Here is a 23,183-nt window from a genome sequence, read left to right as displayed (position 1 = left end):
ATATCTATTTTAACACTTAAATATTTATTTTGAGATAACCTTCTATCCAGAATTATATGTAGTACACAGATAAAAAAATAAAATAATAAAATAGAAGAAATAAAATAATAAAAAGCTGTTGTAGCTTACGCTTGGAATGTTCTGTATTTGCTGGATTAAAATAAAACTGCACTATAAATGCTTTGTATTTATAGCACAATGATTTTATGTGTCTTTAGTTCTGAACGTGAACTCTGACTCTGACTGAAGTGCGTAGCATCTATGCGCACCGAATTTAAAGTCAAGTAGGGGAGATTGGCGCGTACATGCCCCCCGCCTTGAAATACATTTCAATACATTACACAAATTATGTATATACAGTAAGTCCTTAACTAAAATGAAAATTTAAATGTTCGGTAATGGCGAAATGTTTTTAACCGCACGTTTGTATTCTCCGCGGGCTGTTTTCACTGTTACTACACGAGTTACACCATCTTGTCCTGGATGAATGGCTGTCACACGGCCTAATGGCCAACATAGAGGTGGAAAACGTATGTCCTTGATTAGAACTAATTGTCCTACTCGTATGTTGGGTGGAGGGTCAGAAAACCATTTCTGACGTTGCTGCAACTCTCCCATGTATTCTTTGGACCAGCGATGCCATATGTGCTGGTGCATCATTTGAAGATGTTGATATCGAGACAACCTGTTTGTAGATATGTCCGTAAGATCGGGCTCTGGTAATGATGTGAATGGTCTCCCGATAAGAAAATGAGCTGGTGTGATAGGATTAAAATCATTAGGATTGGAACTAAGAGGTGAGAGTGGTCGGGAATTTAATACTGACTCTACTTGAACTAAAAGTGTTTAAAATTCTTCGAAAATAAGTAAGTTGTTTTTCATTGTTCGTCGTAAATTAACCTTCATTGACTTTATTCCTGTTCCCAAATTCCCCCGAAATGTGGAGAATTTGCTGGAATAAATTTCCAGGCTATTTTATCATTTGCACAAAATGAGGCTAGTTCAGTTTTGTTATTAGTTAAAAAACTTGAAATTTCATCTAACTCACTCTTGGCTCCTATAAAATTAGTGCCATTATCTGAAAATAATTGTAAAGGCCGCCCTCTTCTAGCTATAAAGCGTTTGAGGCAGGCAATGAATGCTTCGGAAGTAAGACTTGTAGCTATTTCAAGATGTATAGCCTTGGTTGTAAGACATATAAAGAGGCAAACCCAAGCCTTAAACGTTTTGCACCCGCGACCCTTTCTATCCTTTAGTAAAAAGGGCCCAGCGTAGTCTACACCGGTTGAATGAAAAGGAAACGTTTGAGTAACCCGTTCCTTGGGCAGATCACCCATTGTAGGGGTTTGAAAAGAAGGTTTTGCCTTGAAACATGTTATGCAATTATGTACTGTTTTTCGAGCAATATTGCGGCCTGAAATTGGCCAAAACTTGTCCCTGATAGATGAAAGTAGATGGTTGGGACCTAAATGAAGAAGCCTCCTATGTTCATGTATAAAAAGTAATTTAGTGAAATGAGAATCCTTGGGAAGTAGAATAGGATGGCGTTTTTCAAATGACCATGGGGAATGTTTGAGTCTACCTCCAACTCGCAAGATACCATTGTCATCCAAAAATGGGGAAAGAAACTTAATAGAACCTTTTCTTATTTTGCAGGATTTACTCAACAAGTTTATTTCTGAGCTGAAATGCTCAGCTTGAATTATCTTTGAAAGAATGTTTAATGCATTTGAAAGTTCTACACTGCGCAATGGCCCATGGAACTTATCGTTACCTGGTTTAAGGTTATGAATGAAACGTAAGCAAAATGCCATAGAGCGATGAAGTCTTGAAAATTTTGAAAATCGCTCAATGTCTATTATTGAAGAAACTCTTGTCGTCATTTGTAGCACTTGGGAGGTTTTTTCGAAAGCTGAAGCAATGGGCCATTTCACCGATGAAAGTGAAAGCCAGTCTGGACCATGCCACCATAAGGTAGATGACATTAGTGAAGTCGGAGTGGCACCACGCGACAATAGATCGGCTGGGTTCGAAGACGAATTCACATGGTACCAATTTGTACATAAAGTCTTGCTCTGAATTTCAGATATCCTGTTTGCAACAAATGTTTTTAGTGAAGAAGATGACAAGTTTATCCAACCCAAGACTATTGTGGAATCTGTCCAATGAAATATGCTGCTAAACGATACTGTGAGAGCCCTTTGAATATGATGAGACAATTTGGCGGCTATAAGAGCACCGCATAACTCCAATCGAGGAATTGTAAGAGCCTTGATTGGACTCACCTTAGATTTGGCACAAAGCAGATGAACATGAATGTTGCCTTGAAGGTCAATTGTTCGAATGTATGCGCAGGCACCATAGGCCTTCTCACTTGCATCACAAAAGGTGTGGAGTTCAGTAAGGACAGGGTTGATGCATCTTACATGTCTAGGAATTGTGAAATTATTAATATTATTAAGCTCATCGCGTAGATTTACCCATATTGTATGAATGTATGCTGGGACAGACTCATCCCAAGATAAACGTTCCATCCAGAGTTTCTGAAGAAGAATTTTTGCTATGATAACGCAAGGACTTAGTAAGCCCAATGGATCAAAAATCTGAGAGACACTGGATAGAATTAGACGTTTTGTAATAGTTTTACAGGAGCTGTCCACTAAAACCTCTGAATTGTAAGTTAGGACATCAGACGAAGATGACCAAAATATGCCTAAAGTTTTCGCATTTTCCTTGGAACCTAAGTTCAATGTGTTAAGTTGCACATTGGAATCCGCAATATGCATAAGAGCTTGAGGTTCGTTAGAGATCCACTTCCGCAGTTCGAAACAACCTTGTTTGAGGATTGAAGATACTTCCTTGCAAATATTGGACAGCTCTGTTAATGAATCAGAGCCTGTAAGTAGATCGTCTACGTAGAAGTCGTTTTGGATGACCTTGGAAGAAGCTGGAGATGCACTCATATTTTCTAAAGCAAGCTGAAAAATAGATCTTATGGCTAGATATGACGCGGAAGAGGTGCCGTATGTAACGGTATTTAATTGAAATTCCAAAAGAGGATCTGAAGGCTTTTCTCTCCACAAGATCTGCTGAAGATTTCTTTGTGAAGGATGAATTGAAACTTGCTGATACATTTTACATATATCAGCTGAAACGACATATGTATGTTGCCGGAAGCGAAGTAAAATGTGAAAGAGATCATTTTGAATGGTTGGTCCTACCATTTGAATGTCGTTTAATGACCAGCCTGAAGATGAGGAACAAGAACCATCGAACACAACTCGTAGTTTGGTTGTAAGTGAATCTTCCTTTAGTACTCCATGATGTGGCAAGAAGAACTGTGTTGTGTGATTCGACGTTTCTACCTGGGACATGTGTCCTAAGTCTTGATACTCTCGCATAAATGAAATGTATAGATCTCGAAATTGTACATTCCGCTGAAGTTTACGTTCTAGACTATAAAACCGTTGAAGAGCAATAGATTTTGAGTCACCTAGTCTAGAAACAGGTTCCTTCAAAGGTATTGAGACCCCGAAACGACCTTCATTGTCTCTGTAATGAGTTGAAGTAAACATATGCTCACAAGATTTTTCTTCTGGAGACTGAATTAACTCAGCACACTCCTCTATTTCCCAAAAGCGAGAAAGCTGAGTTTGTATGCTTAAGTTTTGGGAATGCCTTTGAGAAGAGCTTGATTTGTCTGAAAGAAGAGGTTTTGTAAGTGGCCCACTCACTATCCAACCGAACTTAGTTTTATGAAGAAATGGACCTGAAGGTTTAAGACGAATTTGTCCTATGCATAATGTTTCCCAAAACAAATCAGCACCTATGAGAAGATCAATTTGTTTGGGAATATGAAAATCAGGATCTGCTAATTTATGACATGAAGGTATCGAAAGACACATCGGGTCAATAGGAGCTTCAGGTACGACATCGCATATTTCTGGAGCTACTAAACAGACTAGAGGAGCTGTAAATGGAGTGTTTTTAGAGAAAATCTGGATTTCACAAATGGATTGAATTGTAGATTCCACCTTAAATGCCCCTGAAATTGTAATATTTGTAGGCTTTCTTGGTAATCCAAGTTTATGACATAAATTTGAACTAATAAAGTTCGACTGGCTCCCTGGATCTAAAAGTGCTCTGCAGTCATGACGATTTCCCTTTGTATCAACAACCTCTAATAAAACAGTAGATAAAAGTACTTGTTTCGAACTTAAACTGAATGTGAAGAGAGACTGTTGTGCATGTGTCTCAGATGTAGAAGGTTTTGTATTATGCAACAGAGAATGATGCTTCACAGTGCATTTTTTGCAATGACCAAAATTGCAACTGTTTAATTGATGCCCACGATTTAGACAGTTAATGCACAAATTGGACCTTTTTACTAAATCGATTCGTTCAGGAACAGACAACTTTAGAAATTTTGTACATGTATAAATTTTGTGATTTGGAGCATTGCATGATGAACAGGTATGGTTTGAAGTATGAAAACTTCTCTGAACATGAGAATTTAATCTATTACTAGATACTGTTGGTGATTTGGATGGCTGTGCCCTTATGTTTTGGGTTGAATTCGCCTCTGTATGTTTGTCCTCCATTTTTTTGAGCATTTTTGACTTTTGCTTTAAAAATGAAAGAAAAACTTCTAAATTGGGTGAATCGTTCATTGAATCTTTAGATTCCCATTCTCTAATTGTAATTGGATCGAGCTTGGTATACACTAAATATATAATTAGAGTATCCCATGACTCTGTAGGCTGTCCTAATGACCTTAAAGATCTTAAGTGCATTTTTACGTGATCTACCAAGTGGCTTAAACCTTTTGAAGATTCCCTTTTTATTGGATGAATGTCGAATAACGCCTTGGTATGTACATGTAACAATGCCCTTTTATCTGTATATTGGTCACACAATAAATCCCAAGCTATTGGAAAATTATCATGTGTGACCTGCATGTTTGCAATAATTTCGAATGCTTCGCCCTGTAAAGATCTCTTTAAATAATGAAACCGCTGTACATTACTAATTGAACTATTGTTATTTATCAAACTGTCAAATGAATCTCTAAATTGTAGCCAATCACCTGATTCGCCTGAAAATGTTGGCAAATTGATGGCTGGCAACTTTACTTCTGAAAAATCGAATTTATTGTTATTTGAATTCTCAATGGAACTTGCATTATCTGTGCTATTTTCCTTAATCAGGGCTTGCGCTTGTGCAAGTATCGAATAAAAATCATTTTCAAAGGTTTCGCGTGTTTTATATTCGTTTTGCCAGTTTTCTTCCTCTACCAAGCATTCAATATCTACCTGCATAACTGAATATTCAGCTAGTAGACTTTCAATATGTACAATTCTGTTTTTTAAGTCCCTATCGTCAAATGAATCAATTTGAGACATGCATTTATTTACATATGTCTGAAAATTTGTTAAACGAGCTTTCAAACCACCTCGCTTAACACGAAGTCTTTTTAAATCTTGTGCTGATTCCATTTTTATTAAAAACAAATAAGCAAATATTAAATAAATCAACAACTGCTTTGTAAGAATGCAAATAAAACTGAACTATTTATGTATTGAATATGCCTCTTTGTAATAATATTTAATAATAGTAAAATATATCCTAAAATAATACGAGAAATAAATAATTGACTATTTGTATTAAATATGTCTGCGTAATATTTAATATGATGGTAAAATATATACCGTAAAATCGTGAAATAATATAAAAACAAAGAATGCAAATTTTTAATTTTGGTATAGGAATGAAAGGTAGTAGGGAATATAGCTCTTATTGAATAAGTAATACGTTACAGTTTTGCTGCCAATATGATCGAGTGTATCGCCTTAAGTATTCTAGAGTTCTAGTCGCTGAAAGCCCAGATGAAGTTGTTGTCGTCCAGATGAATATCGATACAGCGCACCGCTCTTGAATGCTGAACCTTGAATTGGCTGATCGGCTGGAACTGGTTCTGTATATGGGTTTAAATGTCCTTGTTTTTAATGGTTTTTTCGGCTTGGCGTCACTTCACAATCACTATGTATTATTGTATTTGTATTATTTATGAATTAATTAACTGTGGACGTGTGTATTATTTGAATCGAAGGACCAAATATGTAGCTTACGCTTGGAATGTTCTGTATTTGCTGGATTAAAATAAAACTGCACTATAAATGCTTTGTATTTATTGCATTAAAGATAGCACAATGATTTTATGTGTCTTTAGTTCTGAACGTGAACTCTGACTCTGACTGAAGTGCGTAGCATCTATGCGCACCGAATTTAAAGTCAAGTAGGGGAGATTGGCGCGTACAGCTGTATGTAAGATATCATGAAACAATGGATGAAATAAAAGAAGTTCTTATTAACCGGATTCTTAAATAAAACGTATAAAGACATACTCACGTTAACAAAATATATTAGATAATTTTCGCACATGAAAAACACATCCAACTTGGTAATGAAATCCTTTTGTATCTATAAATCTATTTTTAGAAAAGCACGTACCTACCAAAAACAGGTATTTGGTAGTACACATATCTGTTACATACTGTAATGCGTATGAATGATAACAAAAGTAAGGAGTCCATATGAACCGTTTAGAATATCCGCTGGAAATAAACGGCTTAATCCCATAGTTGCCAAACTATCAGAGCTTACTTAAACCGATATACTTATGGTTCCAATATACACGGAAAAAGATCTGAACGACCCCTATAATATATACACGTGAACTAAGCGATATACATTCATGATACAGGGGTACATAGGGGCTCCACAAAATTTTTAAAAATTATGAAACTATACATGGTGACGAATCGACAGAGCCAATATTATGGAATAGTCAAGTGAGCTCCGTATATCGGTGGCCACTTGACCATGGAGCTCACTTGAACCTGAATTTTAACATGGGCGGAGTCCACTTTATGCCGTAGATATATATATATATATATATATATATATATATATATATATATATATATATATATATATATATATATATATATATATATATATATATAATAATAGTCTCCCGTTTTTATACCGCTCGCGGCTTTGGGAGTATAGCAGGGTAGTCTGCTATATCTAGGGCCTACGGTATACAAGGAAGGTAACATGGCCAGTGCTACGCTTCAACCGCCTATGATTACCCCTGGTTTTACCCAAGGTACTCATTTTATTTCAGGCTGAGTAGACCTGGGGCCTATAGACATTTTTAAAAATATCTAGTTATTCTTGCCGGCGGTAGGATTCGAACTCCGGACCACCGGCATGCGAGGCAAGCATCCTACCGCTTGCGCTACGCGCATATATATATATACATATATATATATATATATATATATATATATATATATATATATATATATATATATATATATATATATAGAAAAGAAATTTAATCTTTGCAGATAAGTTAAAAAATAGTAAACTCTTAAATATTGGGGAAATCTGCAAGAAAGACTCTAATGAGTATCAATTGTTTCGCCGAACGTTTTCGCCAAAGAGAATTAATTTGGCTTCTTCAGGGCTGGAAGAGAATAAATTATAATTAGCTACCATATATTATCTATTAAAAACATTATTGATCTTACCGTAACTTAGAATTGTAGAGTTATTATAAGCTATAAAATATAGGTATTTTCAACACTTTTCAGAATCCTTGTTAACCCCGGAGTGATATCTCTGAAATATGGTAATGAAAAATATTTGTTGATAGGAGTATCCGAGACTGGGTTCCCACTTAAGACATCAGGATCAGCATTGTTAGTCGCGAAGGAAGGTGAAGTATCTTCGTTATGGATAGTTTTAAACAGAATATTATTCACTAATGGTGTTGGATAAGCGTTTGAAATAAAAAGTGTCCGTAGGATTTATAGATTTTTTGTATAAAATGAAGGATCTGATAGTTTGATTACTCTATTTTTCATCTGTTTGATTAAGTTGACTTTGGTAGAATTATTATGGTAAGAGTGGTAGTTAAGGTATCTACCAGAATGGGTCGGTTTTTGATACCAATATATTTTAATAATGTTGTTTTCCCTGATCATCCTTATGTCGAGAAAGGGGACGGACCAATTACCATCTTCCCTCTCTATAGTGAACTGGATGTAGGGGTCATAACCATTGAAAGTATCTAATAGTTCATCTAACTTGTCATTGGGTATAGCCAAATGATAACATCAACATATTTTTTAATAAATGGAATTTGAAAGGATAGTAAAGGAATGACTGAGTCTAATACATAATCCATAACGTAAGTTGCAATTATAGGAGAAATCTTTGCTCCCATAGGGGTACCGAGGGTAATCCCAATCAAACACTACCTTAACCATCCCCACCACCCTTTTCACCAAAAGTTATAAGACAACACGCCTGTATTGCAGGAACAGTATGGAAAACAACCCTCTGCCAGACAGCCCTATCAGAAGACCACCGCTGACTCCAGGCAGGAACTGCGAAATAATAAACAGTCCTGGGTTCCACCAAATGGAAGACATTTTGGAAATTCCGGAAATAACGAGCCCGTTATCGGACAGTTTTGCATTAGCACTCACTCCAGGCCGCGAGTGCGAATATATTATAGCAACCTCAAAAGAAAATTCAAATACAAAGGCACAAGTGGTTGATCTATGATCTTTATATTTTTTAAGTGTGTAATGAATTTATTTATTTTATTTGTAAATTTAGAGCAAGGGTTGGTAGAAAGAGGTTGATAGTATCTATCATCATCTAACAACGATTGACTGAGGTTAAAATATTGATCTCTATCCATGAGGACAGTGGCATTCCCTTTATCACTTGTAAGAACGAGAAGATTAGGGTGAGTTTTTAAAAACGATACCGTCTTCCTGTAAATCTTATCTAACTCCGATATGGGTTGTCTAGGGCGATTAGAATAGTTCAACAGAATATTATTGGAAGAAGACCTAAGAGATAAAAGGTCAGAATTGTCAGCATGTGACAAAATATTTTCCACATCTGCTAAAATTCTACTAACAGAATAATCTCTGAAAGTTGGCTGTAAGCCAAATTTGGGGCCCAAGGATAACAACTTGAGAATGTCCTGAGGAACCTCAGTACTAGATAGATTTTTAATCCACTTAGGATTAAATGGAATTTTTTTAAACTGGGGAGTGTCTAAGTTATTAATCTTCTTACGAAGGTGTGCCATGGATTTATGATATACAAAATTAAATTTCTTATGTAAAGATGACTCAAAAGTGTCCAACAAATTGTCAGGAAGGTGATTATCAAGAAAAGAAGTGACATTATTGATTTGAGAAATAATAAATTTAATATCAGTGTAAACCTTAGAAATATGGAAATTAAGTAATCGTGCCCTCACCTGTCTGTTTATAGATGAACTGATGATGCTTTCTGAGCAGAAAGCGAAACGTCTTTAATAAATAGATGAAGTAGCCACCTTCTTTGTCTTTTATTTCTTCACTTTGACCGAAAAAGCCACCACTCTTCGAGTGTACCTTAGTTTATATATATATATATATATATATATATATATATATATATATATATATATGTGTGTGTGTGTGTGTGTATGTGTACATGGTATTTATTATGTTAAAAAGATGTTTTGTTGTATATTTTTATAGTTGTAAGTTGTATATAGAAAAGGGCTATAGTTCAAAATTTTGTTCAAAATTTTTCTTTAAGAGATGGGGGTGTGACGATAATATATTTTATCGTCTAGAGTACGCCTCTGTGTTAAACAAAACATGTTTTTGTTCCGTCCCCAATAGTATAAAAGTCGAAACTGAAAGACAGCTAACCATTCTCGACGCGTTGAGTTGAGAATACCTGACCTTGGGGACAGGTGAGTTGAACGTGTCCCAAATCCTTCCGAACCCAGACGATCTGGCGCGTTGAGCGAGATTGACAATCCTTCCTCTGGCTGCGTCAATCTGGTGCGTTGAACGATATTGGCGTATTCTTTCTATCTGGTGCGTTGAACTAGATAGACATCCTTATCCCTGTCCAAATACTCGTTCTGCGTTGAGGTACGAGTACGACCTCAATTCCTCGATCGCCGTATTTTAGTTTACCATATCGAATATCGTCACACCATCTATCGAAATAAATAAACAGTACGTCTTTGTATTCAAACATTGTATTCAGTAGACACTTAACGATATTTACTTTTTTTATTTGTATATGTAAATTCGAAATAAATGCCTATACGAACGAATCCTGTTTTTTCTGGCTGAATTATACTATCCGACCTGACAAATAAAACTATCAGATCCTTCATTTCATACAAAAAAACCTACAAATCCTACAGAAACTTTTTATTTCAAACGCTTATCCAACACCATTAGTGAATAAGATTCTGTTTAATACTATCCATAACGAAGATACTTCACCTTCCTTCCCGACTAACAATGCTGATCCTGATGTCTTAAGTGGGAACCCAGTCTCGGATACTCCTATCAACAAATATTTTTCATTACCATATTTCAGAGATATCACTCCGGGGTTAACAAGGATTCTGAAAAGTGTTGAAAATAGCTTTGGTAATAATAATAACAACATTAAACTTAATGTGGCTTGTAGATCAGCCCTAACAATTAATAATTTTTATTCTAATTAAAAGATAAGACTCCCATAGATAGGCTTAGTAGGCTCTTTTTTTTTTCACCCCTGTAACGTATTAAAATAAACATTATAGAAGTTTTCGGGGACTTTCGGCACTCAGTAATAATGTAGTCTTTCATTCTGCGTTTAAATTTTTCACAAATACTTATTGGTGTTTTCAGGATTCGAAAAAAATGAATACAATTAAAAAACATTGGCATGAAATTTTGCGCCTACGCTCTTAAATCAAATATTCTCGTGTATAAAATCCTCTATATATTTTTATTTCCTAAAAATACTATATTCGTATTGTTGTCTTCGAGAGCGCTGACACCCGGCCACCATCTGTTTATTTTTTAACCTGAGCCTTCGGAGACTTACGGATCTATTAGCGCTGATAAGAAATAGCGCTGACACCAAATTTAATGTTTTTGTAATAATAATACTCGGTATTTATTAAATATTATATTTAATAAAAGTATAAGATTAACAATATACAGGTTACATCTTTTTATGCTAACTTCCTAACCTTTATCTCTAACTTCATCGTGCCACGCCTCTTCTTCTTTTTCATGTGGCCTATTACTACATCTCCCCCTTTTAGATATTTTTTTTTAACAAACTTTAATCATACAAAAAAAACTATGCTAATACAAAATACAATCAGAGTAAACTGTACTAATATAAAATATAATCAGAACACTTAGCAGGCTGTATGATAGTACGTGATGGTCTCAAGCTCATGTCAGTATCACACTCTGAACTGCTAGATCTCTGAGCTTTACTACAACTAGGTGTATTATCATTGTCATAACTTAAATTCTGAGTCTGCCTAATATCATGATCAATTTTTGACTTACGCAGGTGATAGCTGTTTCTACGACATTTTTAGACATTTTTACCATTATCAATTAAATAAGACGTTGGAGACTCATGTTTATTGACAATAACAGCCGGACTCCATTGATTATTATCTTTGTATACCACATTTTCACCTTGCTTATATTGGGGCCTATTTCTTGTCTGTCTATCATAATATTCCTTATAAGTATTATTTCTTTCTTCTAATTTTGACCTAACTTCTTTGATATTATCATTTTGCTTTTCAACAACTGGTAATTTAGTTTTTAGTTTTCTGCCAAATAAAAGTTGAGCTGGTGACCTCTTGAGATCAGTAACAGGAGTATTACGATAGTTCATTAGAGCAACCCACATGTCATCTGATTTTCTAATAATATTTTTAGATATCTGTACAAACCTCTCAGCTAAACCATTCGATCGAGGGTAATGGGGGCTACTAGTTTGAAATTTAAACTCAAATTTATCTGCAAACTTTTTGCATTCATACGATCCAAAAGGCATATTATCAGCTATAATTACATCTGGTATACCATGTGTTGCAAATATCTGCTTGAGTGCATTTATAACATCAGAAGATTGTTTACCTCTTATAGGGATTATTTCTAGCCACTTCGTTAAATAATCAGCAACAACCAAATAAGCTTTGCCACCATGTTCCATAATATCAGCACCCAATTTTTGAAATGGCAATTCCGGGACATCATGAGATATTAATGGCTCTTTACTATTTGCATACCTATACTTTTCACAAATTTTGCAACTCTGTATCTCATTCGCAATATCCACACTCATCCCTGGCCAAAATAAGACATCTTTTGCTCGATCTCTTGAACGATTTATACCAAAATGACCTTCATGTACAATTTAAAGCATCTCTTTTCGCAAAACTTTAGGTACAACAATTCTATCATTGAAAAATAAAAGATTATCATTAACAAACAACTCATTTCTTAACTCGTGAAAAACTTTCATCTCTCCTTCATACTTTGTATTCTTCCACCCTCTCAGACAACACTCAATGACTTTACTCAGTACATTATCTTTTACTGTTTCTGCTTTAAACTGAATCTTTCTAGTATCACTCATTCTTAAATGCTTTTCTAGTGAATGCACCATTTCATTCATATCAGCATCATTCTCTGCAATTTCATCACTTACATTTCTAGACAAATAATCAGCAATATGTAAATATTTACCAGGTACATACTGAATTTGTATATCATATTTCAGTAGCTTCAGTTTTAGCCTCTGCAACCTAGGAGAACTAATTTGACTTTATTTGCTTACTCATGATACTTACATTAGGTTTGTGATCTGTTATGAATTTTACAGAGCGACCATAAATCTAATTGTGGAATTTTTGACATGCAAACACTACGGCTAATAACTCTTTCTCTATAACAGCATAATTTTTCTCAGTACCTGTTAAACCTCTAGAAGCATAAGCAACAGGTCTTCCACCTTGCATTAGACAACATCCCAAACCAAACTGAGACGCATCTGTTTGAATTACAGTATCTTTACTAGAATCAAAATTCTTTAGAGATATATTTTTAGCAAGTTCCTGTTTTATCACTTCCAGTGCTTTACTGTGAACTCCAAGCCACTGAAAAATAACATTGTTTTTCAGTAATTGATACAGTGGGCTTGCAATCTCACCCAATTTCGGGACAAATTTTCGTACATAATTTACCACACCCAGCAGTTTTTGAAGGTCTTTCTTGTTTGACGGGTTTTTTAGGTCATTTATAGCCCTCAATCTATCATTATCTATTTTCATACCATCTTCACTAAAAATGTGTCCCATGTATTTCACTGTGATTTGTCTAAACTGAAATTTTGATTTCTTAAACTTTACACCCATTTCCCTAGCTCTATTAAACACCTTTTTAAGTATCTTGTCATGCTCCTCCATGGAATCAGATGCAATTAATAGATCATCAAAATATATAATAACATTTTCAATGTCACCAAAATTTTTACAGTTTAATTTCTGAAAATATTCTGGGGCCATATTTAGACCAAATGGTAATCTGAGAAATTTGTAACACCCAAATGGAGTTGCAAATATTGTTAAGGAACTAGATTTTTCATCTAATTTAACTTGATAAAAGCCATCTTTGAAATCTAATACTAAAAAATATTTTTTTCCTGACAGTTTCGAACTTATTTCCTCTAAACTAGGAATTTCAAAATATTCCCTAACAATACATTTATTAAGCTCTTGAGGGTCTAGACACAGACGCAGTGAACCATCTGGCTTCTCAACTATAATTATATTATTAACCCATTCACATGCTTCTGTTACTTTGGATATAATATTTCTACTTTCTAATTTACCGAATTTCTCTTTTAGCTTATTTTTTATAGTAAATGGTACTCTTCTAGCTGGTCTAGCTACTGGAACACTATCATTTTTTAATTGTATTTTACAAAAACCTGTGAATGTGCCCATTCCCTCAAATACATCTTTATATTCTAGTAATAATTGTTCCTTATTAGTAAGTTCCTCATCAACATTTACACTCTGTGTTTCTTTAATTAAGTCAAAAGAATAACATGTTTTTAAACCCAAAATTGGCTGGACTTTTAAATCTACAACTACAAATTCTAAATTATAATTCCTATCCAGCCTCTTACAATTTAAAGTAATTTTCCCTAAAGTTTTCAAACATGTACTTCCATAAGCTTCTAATATAGTATTATACTTTTTAATTTTGTACTTACTGTTTCTGAATACGACTTTTAAAATATTACTGGGTAATATATTTACTTCTGATCCAGTGTCCATATTGAACTCAATGTCTTGGTTGTTTATGTTGAATACCTCGATCCACTGATTACGACTTCTACTATTGATTGCCCCAACTCCTTTCACGGTATGCACATGCATGTCATCATCTGTTGAAGAGCCATCAATGTTCTCGTCATGTCTTCTAATTTCTTTAACTTTTTTAACATTTTGCCTTTTATATCTTTGCTGATTGGACATTTCAGCAAAACACGCATTACTAAAGTGATTTGCTGCACCACATTTAAAGCAATTTTTTCCAAACGCTGGGCACTGGGCAGCTACATGTTTACGTTTGCACTTTCTACACAAAAATTTTAACTCACTTTGTGTATTTCCACTGTCTTGTCTATTTTTTACTGCACTTACTTCCAAAGTTTCATTGTTTTTAACAGATTCTAACTGCTTTTATTATTTATGTTATTTCGGAGTTTCTGCATATCTCTATTGCTGTTTCAAGCGTTAACTTTTGAGCATTTAATAATTTTTCTTGAACTGATGGACTATTTGTTCCTAAAACTAACCTATCTGTCAATATACTGTCTTCCTGTTTGTTATATTCACAACTTTGTATCAACTTTTTTATATCACTAAGATAACTATCAAAAAGTTCATCTGCAGCTTGAATTCTTTTATTAAATACAAAACGTTCATATGTTTTATTTCTTCTGGGAGCACAATATTTCTTAAATTCTGATATGACACTATCAAATTTATTCGGTTCTGGTATTTTGAGAATGTTATATATATCAACTCCTTCTGGTCCAATCATATTTAAAAACAAAGCAATTTTTACTCTATCGGCTTTGTCATCTTTCTCAGTTGCAATAAGACACATTTCAAAATTTTGGTAAAACCGTCTAAAATTTTCATGAAGGCTCCCCTCGAATTTCATGGATTCTGGCACTTTTCCTTCCATTCTGGATAACTGTACTTTTGGCTCTTGTACTGACTGCGCCATGTAATAACAATACTCGGTATTTATTAAATATTATATTTAATAAAAGTATAAGATTAACAATATACAGGTTACATCTTTTTATGCTAACTTCCTAACATCTATCTCTAACTTCATCGTGCCACGCCTCTTCTTCTTTTTCATGTGGCCTATTACTACAGTTTTCATTTTGAACTATCCCTTGGCAGACCAAAGTTTATTTTTTATAGCTCGGACAGACACGTCGGCGTCGGCTTACTGTTCGAAAGTCAAACCAATACTATTATGTAATAACTAATAATAATTACAAAGCAATAGTAATTACCTGTTATTATTCTTAGGAAATCTAAATAAACTTATTCCTTTTCCTGTCACAGATGAAAATCCGCGAATCGCACAAATATATCCAGACATTTTAAATATAAATTAAACTTTTAACTATAAACTATAACTATAATTGGCAACACGGTAACCAAAACGTAAACAAATATTTTATTTGTCGTCTGCAATAAACTCAATTTCTGAGAGTTGTAACGGGAAATAAATTATTGAAAATATCCAGTGAACAATATAAGACATTAAGTGAAGGAGAGTGCTAAGAAAAAACTTTAAAATCGGTGAAATTACATCCGAAAACACCAAGGCCCTATATAAAGTAAGATCGCTGTAATTGATAAGCCTAAGTAGACTTTCGGGGTAGACACAGAAAAATAACAACGGTTAATAAACATAAAATAAATACGGTAAACGCTGTCTTCTCTGAACTGTTGAGGTGGAAGACAGTATTTGGCGCCGGAAAATGGAAAAATACATGAAAAATTTAGACAGTGATGATACACTTTCGGAAGGAGGGGCAAAAAGGAAGGACAGATATAAAGACAGCGAGGAAGAAGATAACATTTTCAGAAAGAGCAAGAAGTTCTCGAGAACACCAACAAAAACTCCAGAGAAAAAAAATGAGGCAACAAAAATTGATCAATTACTAATAATGGTGAGCCACCTCACCGATGATATTAAGGAAATAAAAAGAAATCAAAAAGAATGCAAGGAAACGATAGAAAAGCTCATAATGGAAAACAGAGAGCTGAGAAAAGAAAATGCAAAACTAAAACAAGAAAATATAGAGATTAAGGAGTAACTCAGAGAAATAACAAAAAACATGGAAGTTATGGAAAAACACCGACGAATAAATAACATAGTTATGTACGGCCTAAAGATAGACACATATGAGCAAGCAGGGTTAAAAGGAACAATCAATAATTTCATCAAACAACATATAGGGGTAGAGGTTAAAATAAAGAATGCTCACAAGTTAGGCGAAAAAACATGCTTAATTGAATTGGAAAACCAAGAAGAAAAAAGAAAAATAATGGAAAAAAAGCACAAGTTAAAAGAAATTAAAGAGTACAAAATATATATCAACGAAGATGCAACCATAAAAGAACGAGAAATACAGAAAACAATTAGGAACATTGCTCAAGAAGAAAGAAATAAAGGAAATGAAGTCAAGATTGGAGTAAAAAACATATGGGTAAATAACAGCGAATGGAATTGGAATGACAAAGAAGGCGCAATATGTAAAAAAACATCAAAAAACTAGCAACTAAATGTACTACTGGAATAAAGTTGACGAAACAAGCACAGAACAAGGTTAGCGATAATACAAAAAAGGAAAAAAGAGGAAAAAAATGATAACCGGACCAAAACACAAGAAAACATTACGAAAAGAATACTTACTTTTAGGAACATGGAATGTAAGAGGCACATATGGAGAAGGCAAACTTAATCACTTAGCGAGAGAAATCGAAAAGTTCCATTTTGACATAGTAGCTTTACAGGAGACGAAACAGCTGGGAAATGATATATTAGAAATAGAAGATACAATGTTTTTTAACAGCGGCGGAAAGAATCGAACGTTAGGCACAGGTTTTATGATAAGAAAAGAGCTAAAAGAAGCAATAGTAGAGTTTAAACCAGTATCAGACCGCATATGTAGTATCAGGTTCAAGGGAAAATACCAAAAAATCACCCTCATAAATATTCACGCGCCTTCAGAAGAAAAAGATAATGATGTCAAAGAATGTTTCTACAATGAATTAAACAGAACAATCGAAAATATACCCAGATATGATATGAAGATTATTCTAGGCGACGCAAATGCCAAAATAGGGAAGGAAGAAGTATTTAGACCGACAATAGGAAAATATAGTAAACACAATGAAACTAATGAGAACGGACAATTCCTGATAGATTTCGCAAGAGAAAAAAATATGATCATAATGAGCACATATTTCGAAAGAAAAGAAATACACAAGGAAACATGGATATCGCCAGATAGAAAGACTAAAAACCAAATAGACCACGTGCTCATCGAAAAAGAAGAACAGCAATGTATAAAGAAGATAAGAACATACAGAGGACCAGACGCCGACTCAGATCATTACATGGTGGGCATCAAAATTAAGCAACTGATACCAGAAAATAAAAACAAAATAAAAAAAAAAGAAATGTATACATAACCCAATTCGATTAGCAACAAAGAAATAGCAAGAAATATACGAGGAAACAATGGAAAGAGAACTAAAAAAGATACAAATAGAAGAGCAAACTGAGAACAAATGGGAAAACATAAAGCAAATAATGAACAAAGCAGCAAAAGAATGTAATAAACAAGAGAATAAAAAGAGGAAAGACTGGTTCGACATAGAGTGCCAAAAAGAAATAGAAATAAGAAAATCATTAAGGATGGAAATGATCACGAAAGAAACAACAGAGACAAAGAATAGATATAGGGAGCAAAGACAAAAAGTAAAGAGGGTGCTGAGAGAAAACACATAGAAAATAAGCTAAAAGAAATAGAAGAGAATTACAGAAATAAAAAAATAAAAAACCTATATCAAGGTGCTAGAAATGAAAAAAAGGTTTCCAACAAAAACCCATATTCGTTAAAAACAAAGCAGGAAATAATATAAGCGGGGAAGCAGAAATAGCCGAAAGATGGAAAGAGTATTTTGATGAATTACTAAATGGCAATAATAAGTCAAACCAAAGAGAATGTATGGAAGCAGAAGCAAGAATCGAACACTTAGAAGACATAGAAGATAATTCATCCAGCAAAGAACAAATCAAGGAAATCATAAAAAATCTAAAAAACAACAAATCCCCTGAAAGCGATAACATAACAGCAGAGATGATGAAATATGGTGGAAAACTGCTAAATAATTGGATATACAAGATCATAAAGGAGATATGGATAAAAGAACGAATACCAGAAGATTGGAAGGAAGCCATTATTTGCCCATTACACAAAAAAGGAGACAAAACAGAATGCAGTAATTACAGAGGAGTAGCGTTACTAAATACCGTATATAAAATCCTATCAAAATCCATAAAAGATAAGCTAGAAAAAGAAGTTGAAAATATAATAGGCGAATATCAGTGCGGATTTAGACGAGGGAGAAGCACAACGGACCAAGTATTCATAATCAGAGAATTACAAGCAGAAAGCTATGAACACAACTTACCAACAATAGCGCTATTCATCGACTTCCAGCAAGCATACGATAGAATAAAAAGGAAGGAATTAAAAGAGACCCTTGAGGAACTGGGAGTTAGCAGAAAGTTGCGTAACATGATACATCTTACTTTAGAGAATACAGAAAACAGAGTCAAAATAAACAATCATGTATCTGACAAATTTATAGTAAACGAAGGATTAAGGCAGGGCTATCCTTTGTCATCATTTCTCTTCAATTTATGCCTAGAAAAAATAATGCGAGAAGCGAAAATCAATAGAGAAGGACTCCTATATCATAAAAGACACCAAGTTTTGGCATTTGCGGATGATATAGTGTTGCTGGCAAGAGGAAAAAAAGAGCTACAGGAGATAGTACAGAGAATAGTAAAAGCAGCAAAGAAAATGGGACTTTACATAAATGAAACTAAAACAAAATGTATGCAGTGGACAGATGATCAGTTCAAGGATGGACAACAGTTTAAAGTAGAAGTAGAAGAAAGATTATCATACGAATTCGAAATGGTAGAAAGATTTACATACCTAGGTACAATAATATCACGCAAACCTAACATTAAAGAAGAAATACAAGCTAGAATAATGGTAGACAATAGAAGTGTACATGCTCTTAGTGGAATGTTGAAAAGCAAGTTTTTATCAAGAAAGGCAAAAATACAGTTATACAAAACAACTATACAACCAATAGTAACGTACTGCAGTGAGACATGGACAATGACAAAAAATGAACAAAATTTACTGGAGAGATGGGAAAGGAAAATCCTGAGGAAGATATATGGAGGAATAATAAGGGACGGTTTATGGATAAGAAGATCAAATGATGAGTTAAAGAAATTATATAATCAACCTAACATAATAGGAGTCATAAAGGCACAGAGACTAAGATGGCGAGGTCACCTAGAAAGGATGTCGAACACGAGGACTCCAGAAGGGTACTGAACTACACTATAACTTTAAAAAAGAGAAAAGGAAGGCCAAAAAATAGATGGAATCAGGAGGTAGAAAAAGATATGGAAGAAATTGGACTAGAAGGCCAGAAAAGAAAAATGAATAACAAGAAAGAATGGAGAAAAATCACATATCGAGCCAGAGAAAATTTCAGTACATAAAGGAAAGCGAAAATGAAGAAAGAACAAACTTTTTAAGCCATGGGCCTCTAAGGTCTTTAGTGCTATTGTATATATATATATATATATATATATATATATATATATATATATATATATATATATATATATATATATATAACTATAAACTAATATATTTAACTACAACTATAAACTATAACTATAATTTTTTAACTATAAATAAATTATATAAATGGTCAAATGCACTTGTTGTGTCGAGTATTTACCATAGACGACTACCGACTATCGAAAACAACCAGAATTAAAGAATAAGCACGTGTTTTTGACAGTTAAACAACCAGAATCGGGCATGCGTATACAAAAATGGTACACGCTTTTGGACCGTTCTGTCGCTTCTCTGTGTGTTCGATTATTCTCTGGTTCAGTCCAGCAAGTCTGTCTGTTCAGTCAGTTCTATCCGCACGTGCCTACGCATTGCCGCTTTGTCGATTGCAAATACAAACCTCTATATTTATAAGTACTAAATTGATTTCAAAGATTATTTCCCTAGAAAGCTTTTTTAGAAGATTATTGTTCTCGTGGATAACCACGCACACAATAAGTAACAGCGCACTCATACTTAGAAAATAAAGTGAGGCGCCATCGCGGCGATGCCATGTTTTATGCCAGTACCATAATTTAATACGTATTTATTATTGCAGTTAACAATAGATAAGTGGCTAATAAAACGCACATCTAAAGATGCAGGTGGCGTAAGTCCTGATAACGCATCACAAAACAAAAAAAAAATTAAATACATAGTTCTTGACAACAGTGTCGCCTCAGATTCTACAATGACAACTACTGTTACGAGTAATATGAGTCGTGAAAACAATGCCACCACTTCAAGTACTAGTAGTGTTATTACTATCGATAATAGCAGAGCAACATCTAGTTCTACTACTATAACTATTAGTCATAACAGCCATGATTGTAGAGTCATTTCACGTTCAACAGCCACATCTACCGTACACATCGATACAGAGAGTGACGCTTCAACTTTAACTTAATAAGCAACAGCTACATCGGAGACAACTGGGAAGCGTCAACGCATTTTTAAAGAATCGTACATCCACTTTGATTTTAAATGTACAGTGTTTAATTTTGAACAACGTGCACAGCACGTTGTTTGTTTGGAGGTTTTGGCAAACGAGAGCATGAAGCCGGCTAAATTGAAAAGGCACCTAGAAACTAAGCATCCACAGTTAAAGAATAAAGATGAATCTTATTTTAAATGACATGCCACCAAACTAACGTCACAGCAGGTTAATTATCAAAAATACACAACAGTTAACCAAAAAGCTTTACAAGTATCTTTCGAGGTTGCCTTTTTGATTGCCAAAACTAAAAAAACCTCACAACATTGGCGAGGCACTCATTTTGCCAGCTGCAATAAAAATGTTTTCGATCATGCAAGGAGTGGCGTATGGCAATGTACTGAAAACAATTCCACTATTAAGTGACACTGTTCATCGTCGTGTCAATCTACTTGCTGATAATATCAAAATACAACTTATAGATCTCGTAAAAGGGAGTCCCTATTATGCTATTCAGCTGGATGAAAGCACTAATGTAGCTGAACTTCTGATATTAGAAGGAAGAACAACCGGTTATGCTGTAAATAAAGTGTTGCAACAAGTCGTAACAATGATAAATTTTATTAAAGCTCACGCATTGAACAGTCCCCTTTTCAAAATAATGTGTCGCCGCGAATTCGGATCAGAATACGAAAATCTATTGTTACATAAGGAGGTCAGGTGGTTATCGCGAGGAAAAATACTCCAACGTGTATTTGATCTCAGATGAAATCAGAATATTTCTACTTGAACGGGAACCAAAGCTGGCGGAATATTTCTTGAATGAAAATTGGCTGGCAACAGTTAGCTACTTTTCGGACATTTTTGAAGAACTGAATGATTTAAATCAATCGTTACAAGGGAAAAGTACAGATAAATGTATTGATTTTGGTTAACAAAATAAAAGCTTTTTGTAGGAAATTAAGTTTGTGGATAGACGAAATCAGTGCTGAAAACTACGAGATGTTTGCATGTTTAAAGAAATTTTCTGAAGAAAATAATATAAAACTCAAAAAAGGCATTAAAACCAAAATCATCATGCATCTTACAAGCCTTAAGCAAGACATGGTAATACGATTCCCAGATACGTCACACAGCAACCAATGGATGATTAATCCATTCACTTGTGATCTTAACACTGTAAAGATGAAGTTAAAAGAAAATGAGCAGCTGATCGATTTATTGTCCGATGAAACCCATCGATCTATTTTCAAAACCACGGATCTATCCAAGTTCTGGATAATGATGGAAAAGGAATATCCACTGTTATACAAAACATCTCTGCTGAAATTGCTGCCATTTGCATCTACATACTTGTGCGAGACAGCTTTATCCACATTGACTGCTATAAAAACAAAATATCACTCCAGACTTAACGTAGAACCTGATTTGAGGGTGTCTCCTTCTGATAATATATCACCAAGAATTAATATACTGACTGCAAGTGTGCAAGCACAAGGTTCACATTAGTTTGTAAAATTACGTATATGTACCTATTTTTTAAAAAAATGAAATGTTAAAATAATTGCTTGTCTCATTTAATGCCATCATAAATATTATATTAAATGCATAGTTAGCTCTAATCTTACTTTCCAAAATAAATAAACTCCTTAACATAATTTACGAAATAAAAACAACTACGTACAACATGGACGATAATTGAAGTTTACCTTAATTTTGTCCTGAACCAACCTTTGCCCTTGTTAATTTAGTGATTTTTTTCTGGGGTCGCTCATAACTCTTTTTTTAATTTTGGGGTCGCAATATCAAAAAAGTTGCGGACCGCTGTTTTACATAATACTACATGAGAATTTACTAAAAAATGACAATAAATAAAAAAGTAATGTATGTAAAAAAACAAAGAGAAGAATAGTTAGAAATAAAACATGACGATATTGTTCTTAATATCTATTTGTAATTAAAAAGGAGGAAAAATTAATCACATTATTAAACTTCCAATAAAAGTATCCCTAAATTAAGAAAACTGATGACCAATATATTAAAATAATCACGGCAGGTCGACATGTCTAAAATAAAAACTAATAGTACACTACTTATATTAGCGATGAGTAAAATACTTTTTATCAAATGAAATCACCAGCCAGTATCACCTGACTTTTATTCTTCAGTGTAATTTTAAACATCGTCGGTGTTTGTTAATTTCGGTAGTAAACAACTGTTTGCTGGAAAGTTTTAGTCGTTTTTAGTTTTAAACATGTTAAAAATAATCCGTAAGTTAGAAAAGGTTTAATAACGTACGTGT

At 34.0% G+C, this 23,183-nt stretch overlaps 3 protein-coding genes across 3 annotated transcripts; 2 read left to right on the top strand and 1 right to left on the bottom strand.

Annotated features, from left to right (window-relative positions):
* Positions 1-911: 911 nt before the first annotated feature.
* Positions 912-5,495, bottom strand: LOC140448929 (uncharacterized). The gene has a single exon (XM_072542065.1). It carries the CDS (start codon positions 5,493-5,495, stop codon positions 912-914), a length of 4,584 nt encoding a protein of 1,527 aa, XP_072398166.1.
* Positions 5,496-21,242: 15,747 nt separating this feature from the next.
* On the top strand, positions 21,243-21,650 carry LOC140448928 (zinc finger BED domain-containing protein 5-like). Its single transcript, XM_072542063.1, has one exon. The coding sequence runs from the start codon at positions 21,243-21,245 to the stop codon at positions 21,648-21,650; it is 408 nt and encodes a 135-aa protein (XP_072398164.1).
* Positions 21,651-21,958: 308 nt separating this feature from the next.
* LOC140448927 (protein FAM200A-like) lies at positions 21,959-22,390 on the top strand. Its single transcript, XM_072542062.1, has one exon. It carries the CDS (start codon positions 21,959-21,961, stop codon positions 22,388-22,390), a length of 432 nt encoding a protein of 143 aa, XP_072398163.1.
* Positions 22,391-23,183: the final 793 nt, after the last annotated feature.

Source organism: Diabrotica undecimpunctata, chromosome 8, assembly GCF_040954645.1.
Source record: "Diabrotica undecimpunctata isolate CICGRU chromosome 8, icDiaUnde3, whole genome shotgun sequence".
Lineage (NCBI taxonomy): Eukaryota > Metazoa > Arthropoda > Insecta > Coleoptera > Chrysomelidae > Diabrotica > Diabrotica undecimpunctata.
This window is presented reverse-complemented; position numbering and strand designations above follow the sequence as displayed.

What these genes read in the sequence shown, in the direction of transcription:
- LOC140448927 (XM_072542062.1), top strand. Translation starts at nt 21,959, where the DNA reads ATGCATCTTACAAGCCTTAAGCAAGACATGGTAATACGATTCCCAGAT.
- LOC140448928 (XM_072542063.1), top strand. Translation starts at nt 21,243, where the DNA reads ATGTTTTCGATCATGCAAGGAGTGGCGTATGGCAATGTACTGAAAACA.
- LOC140448929 (XM_072542065.1), bottom strand. Translation starts at nt 5,495, where the DNA reads ATGGAATCAGCACAAGATTTAAAAAGACTTCGTGTTAAGCGAGGTGGT.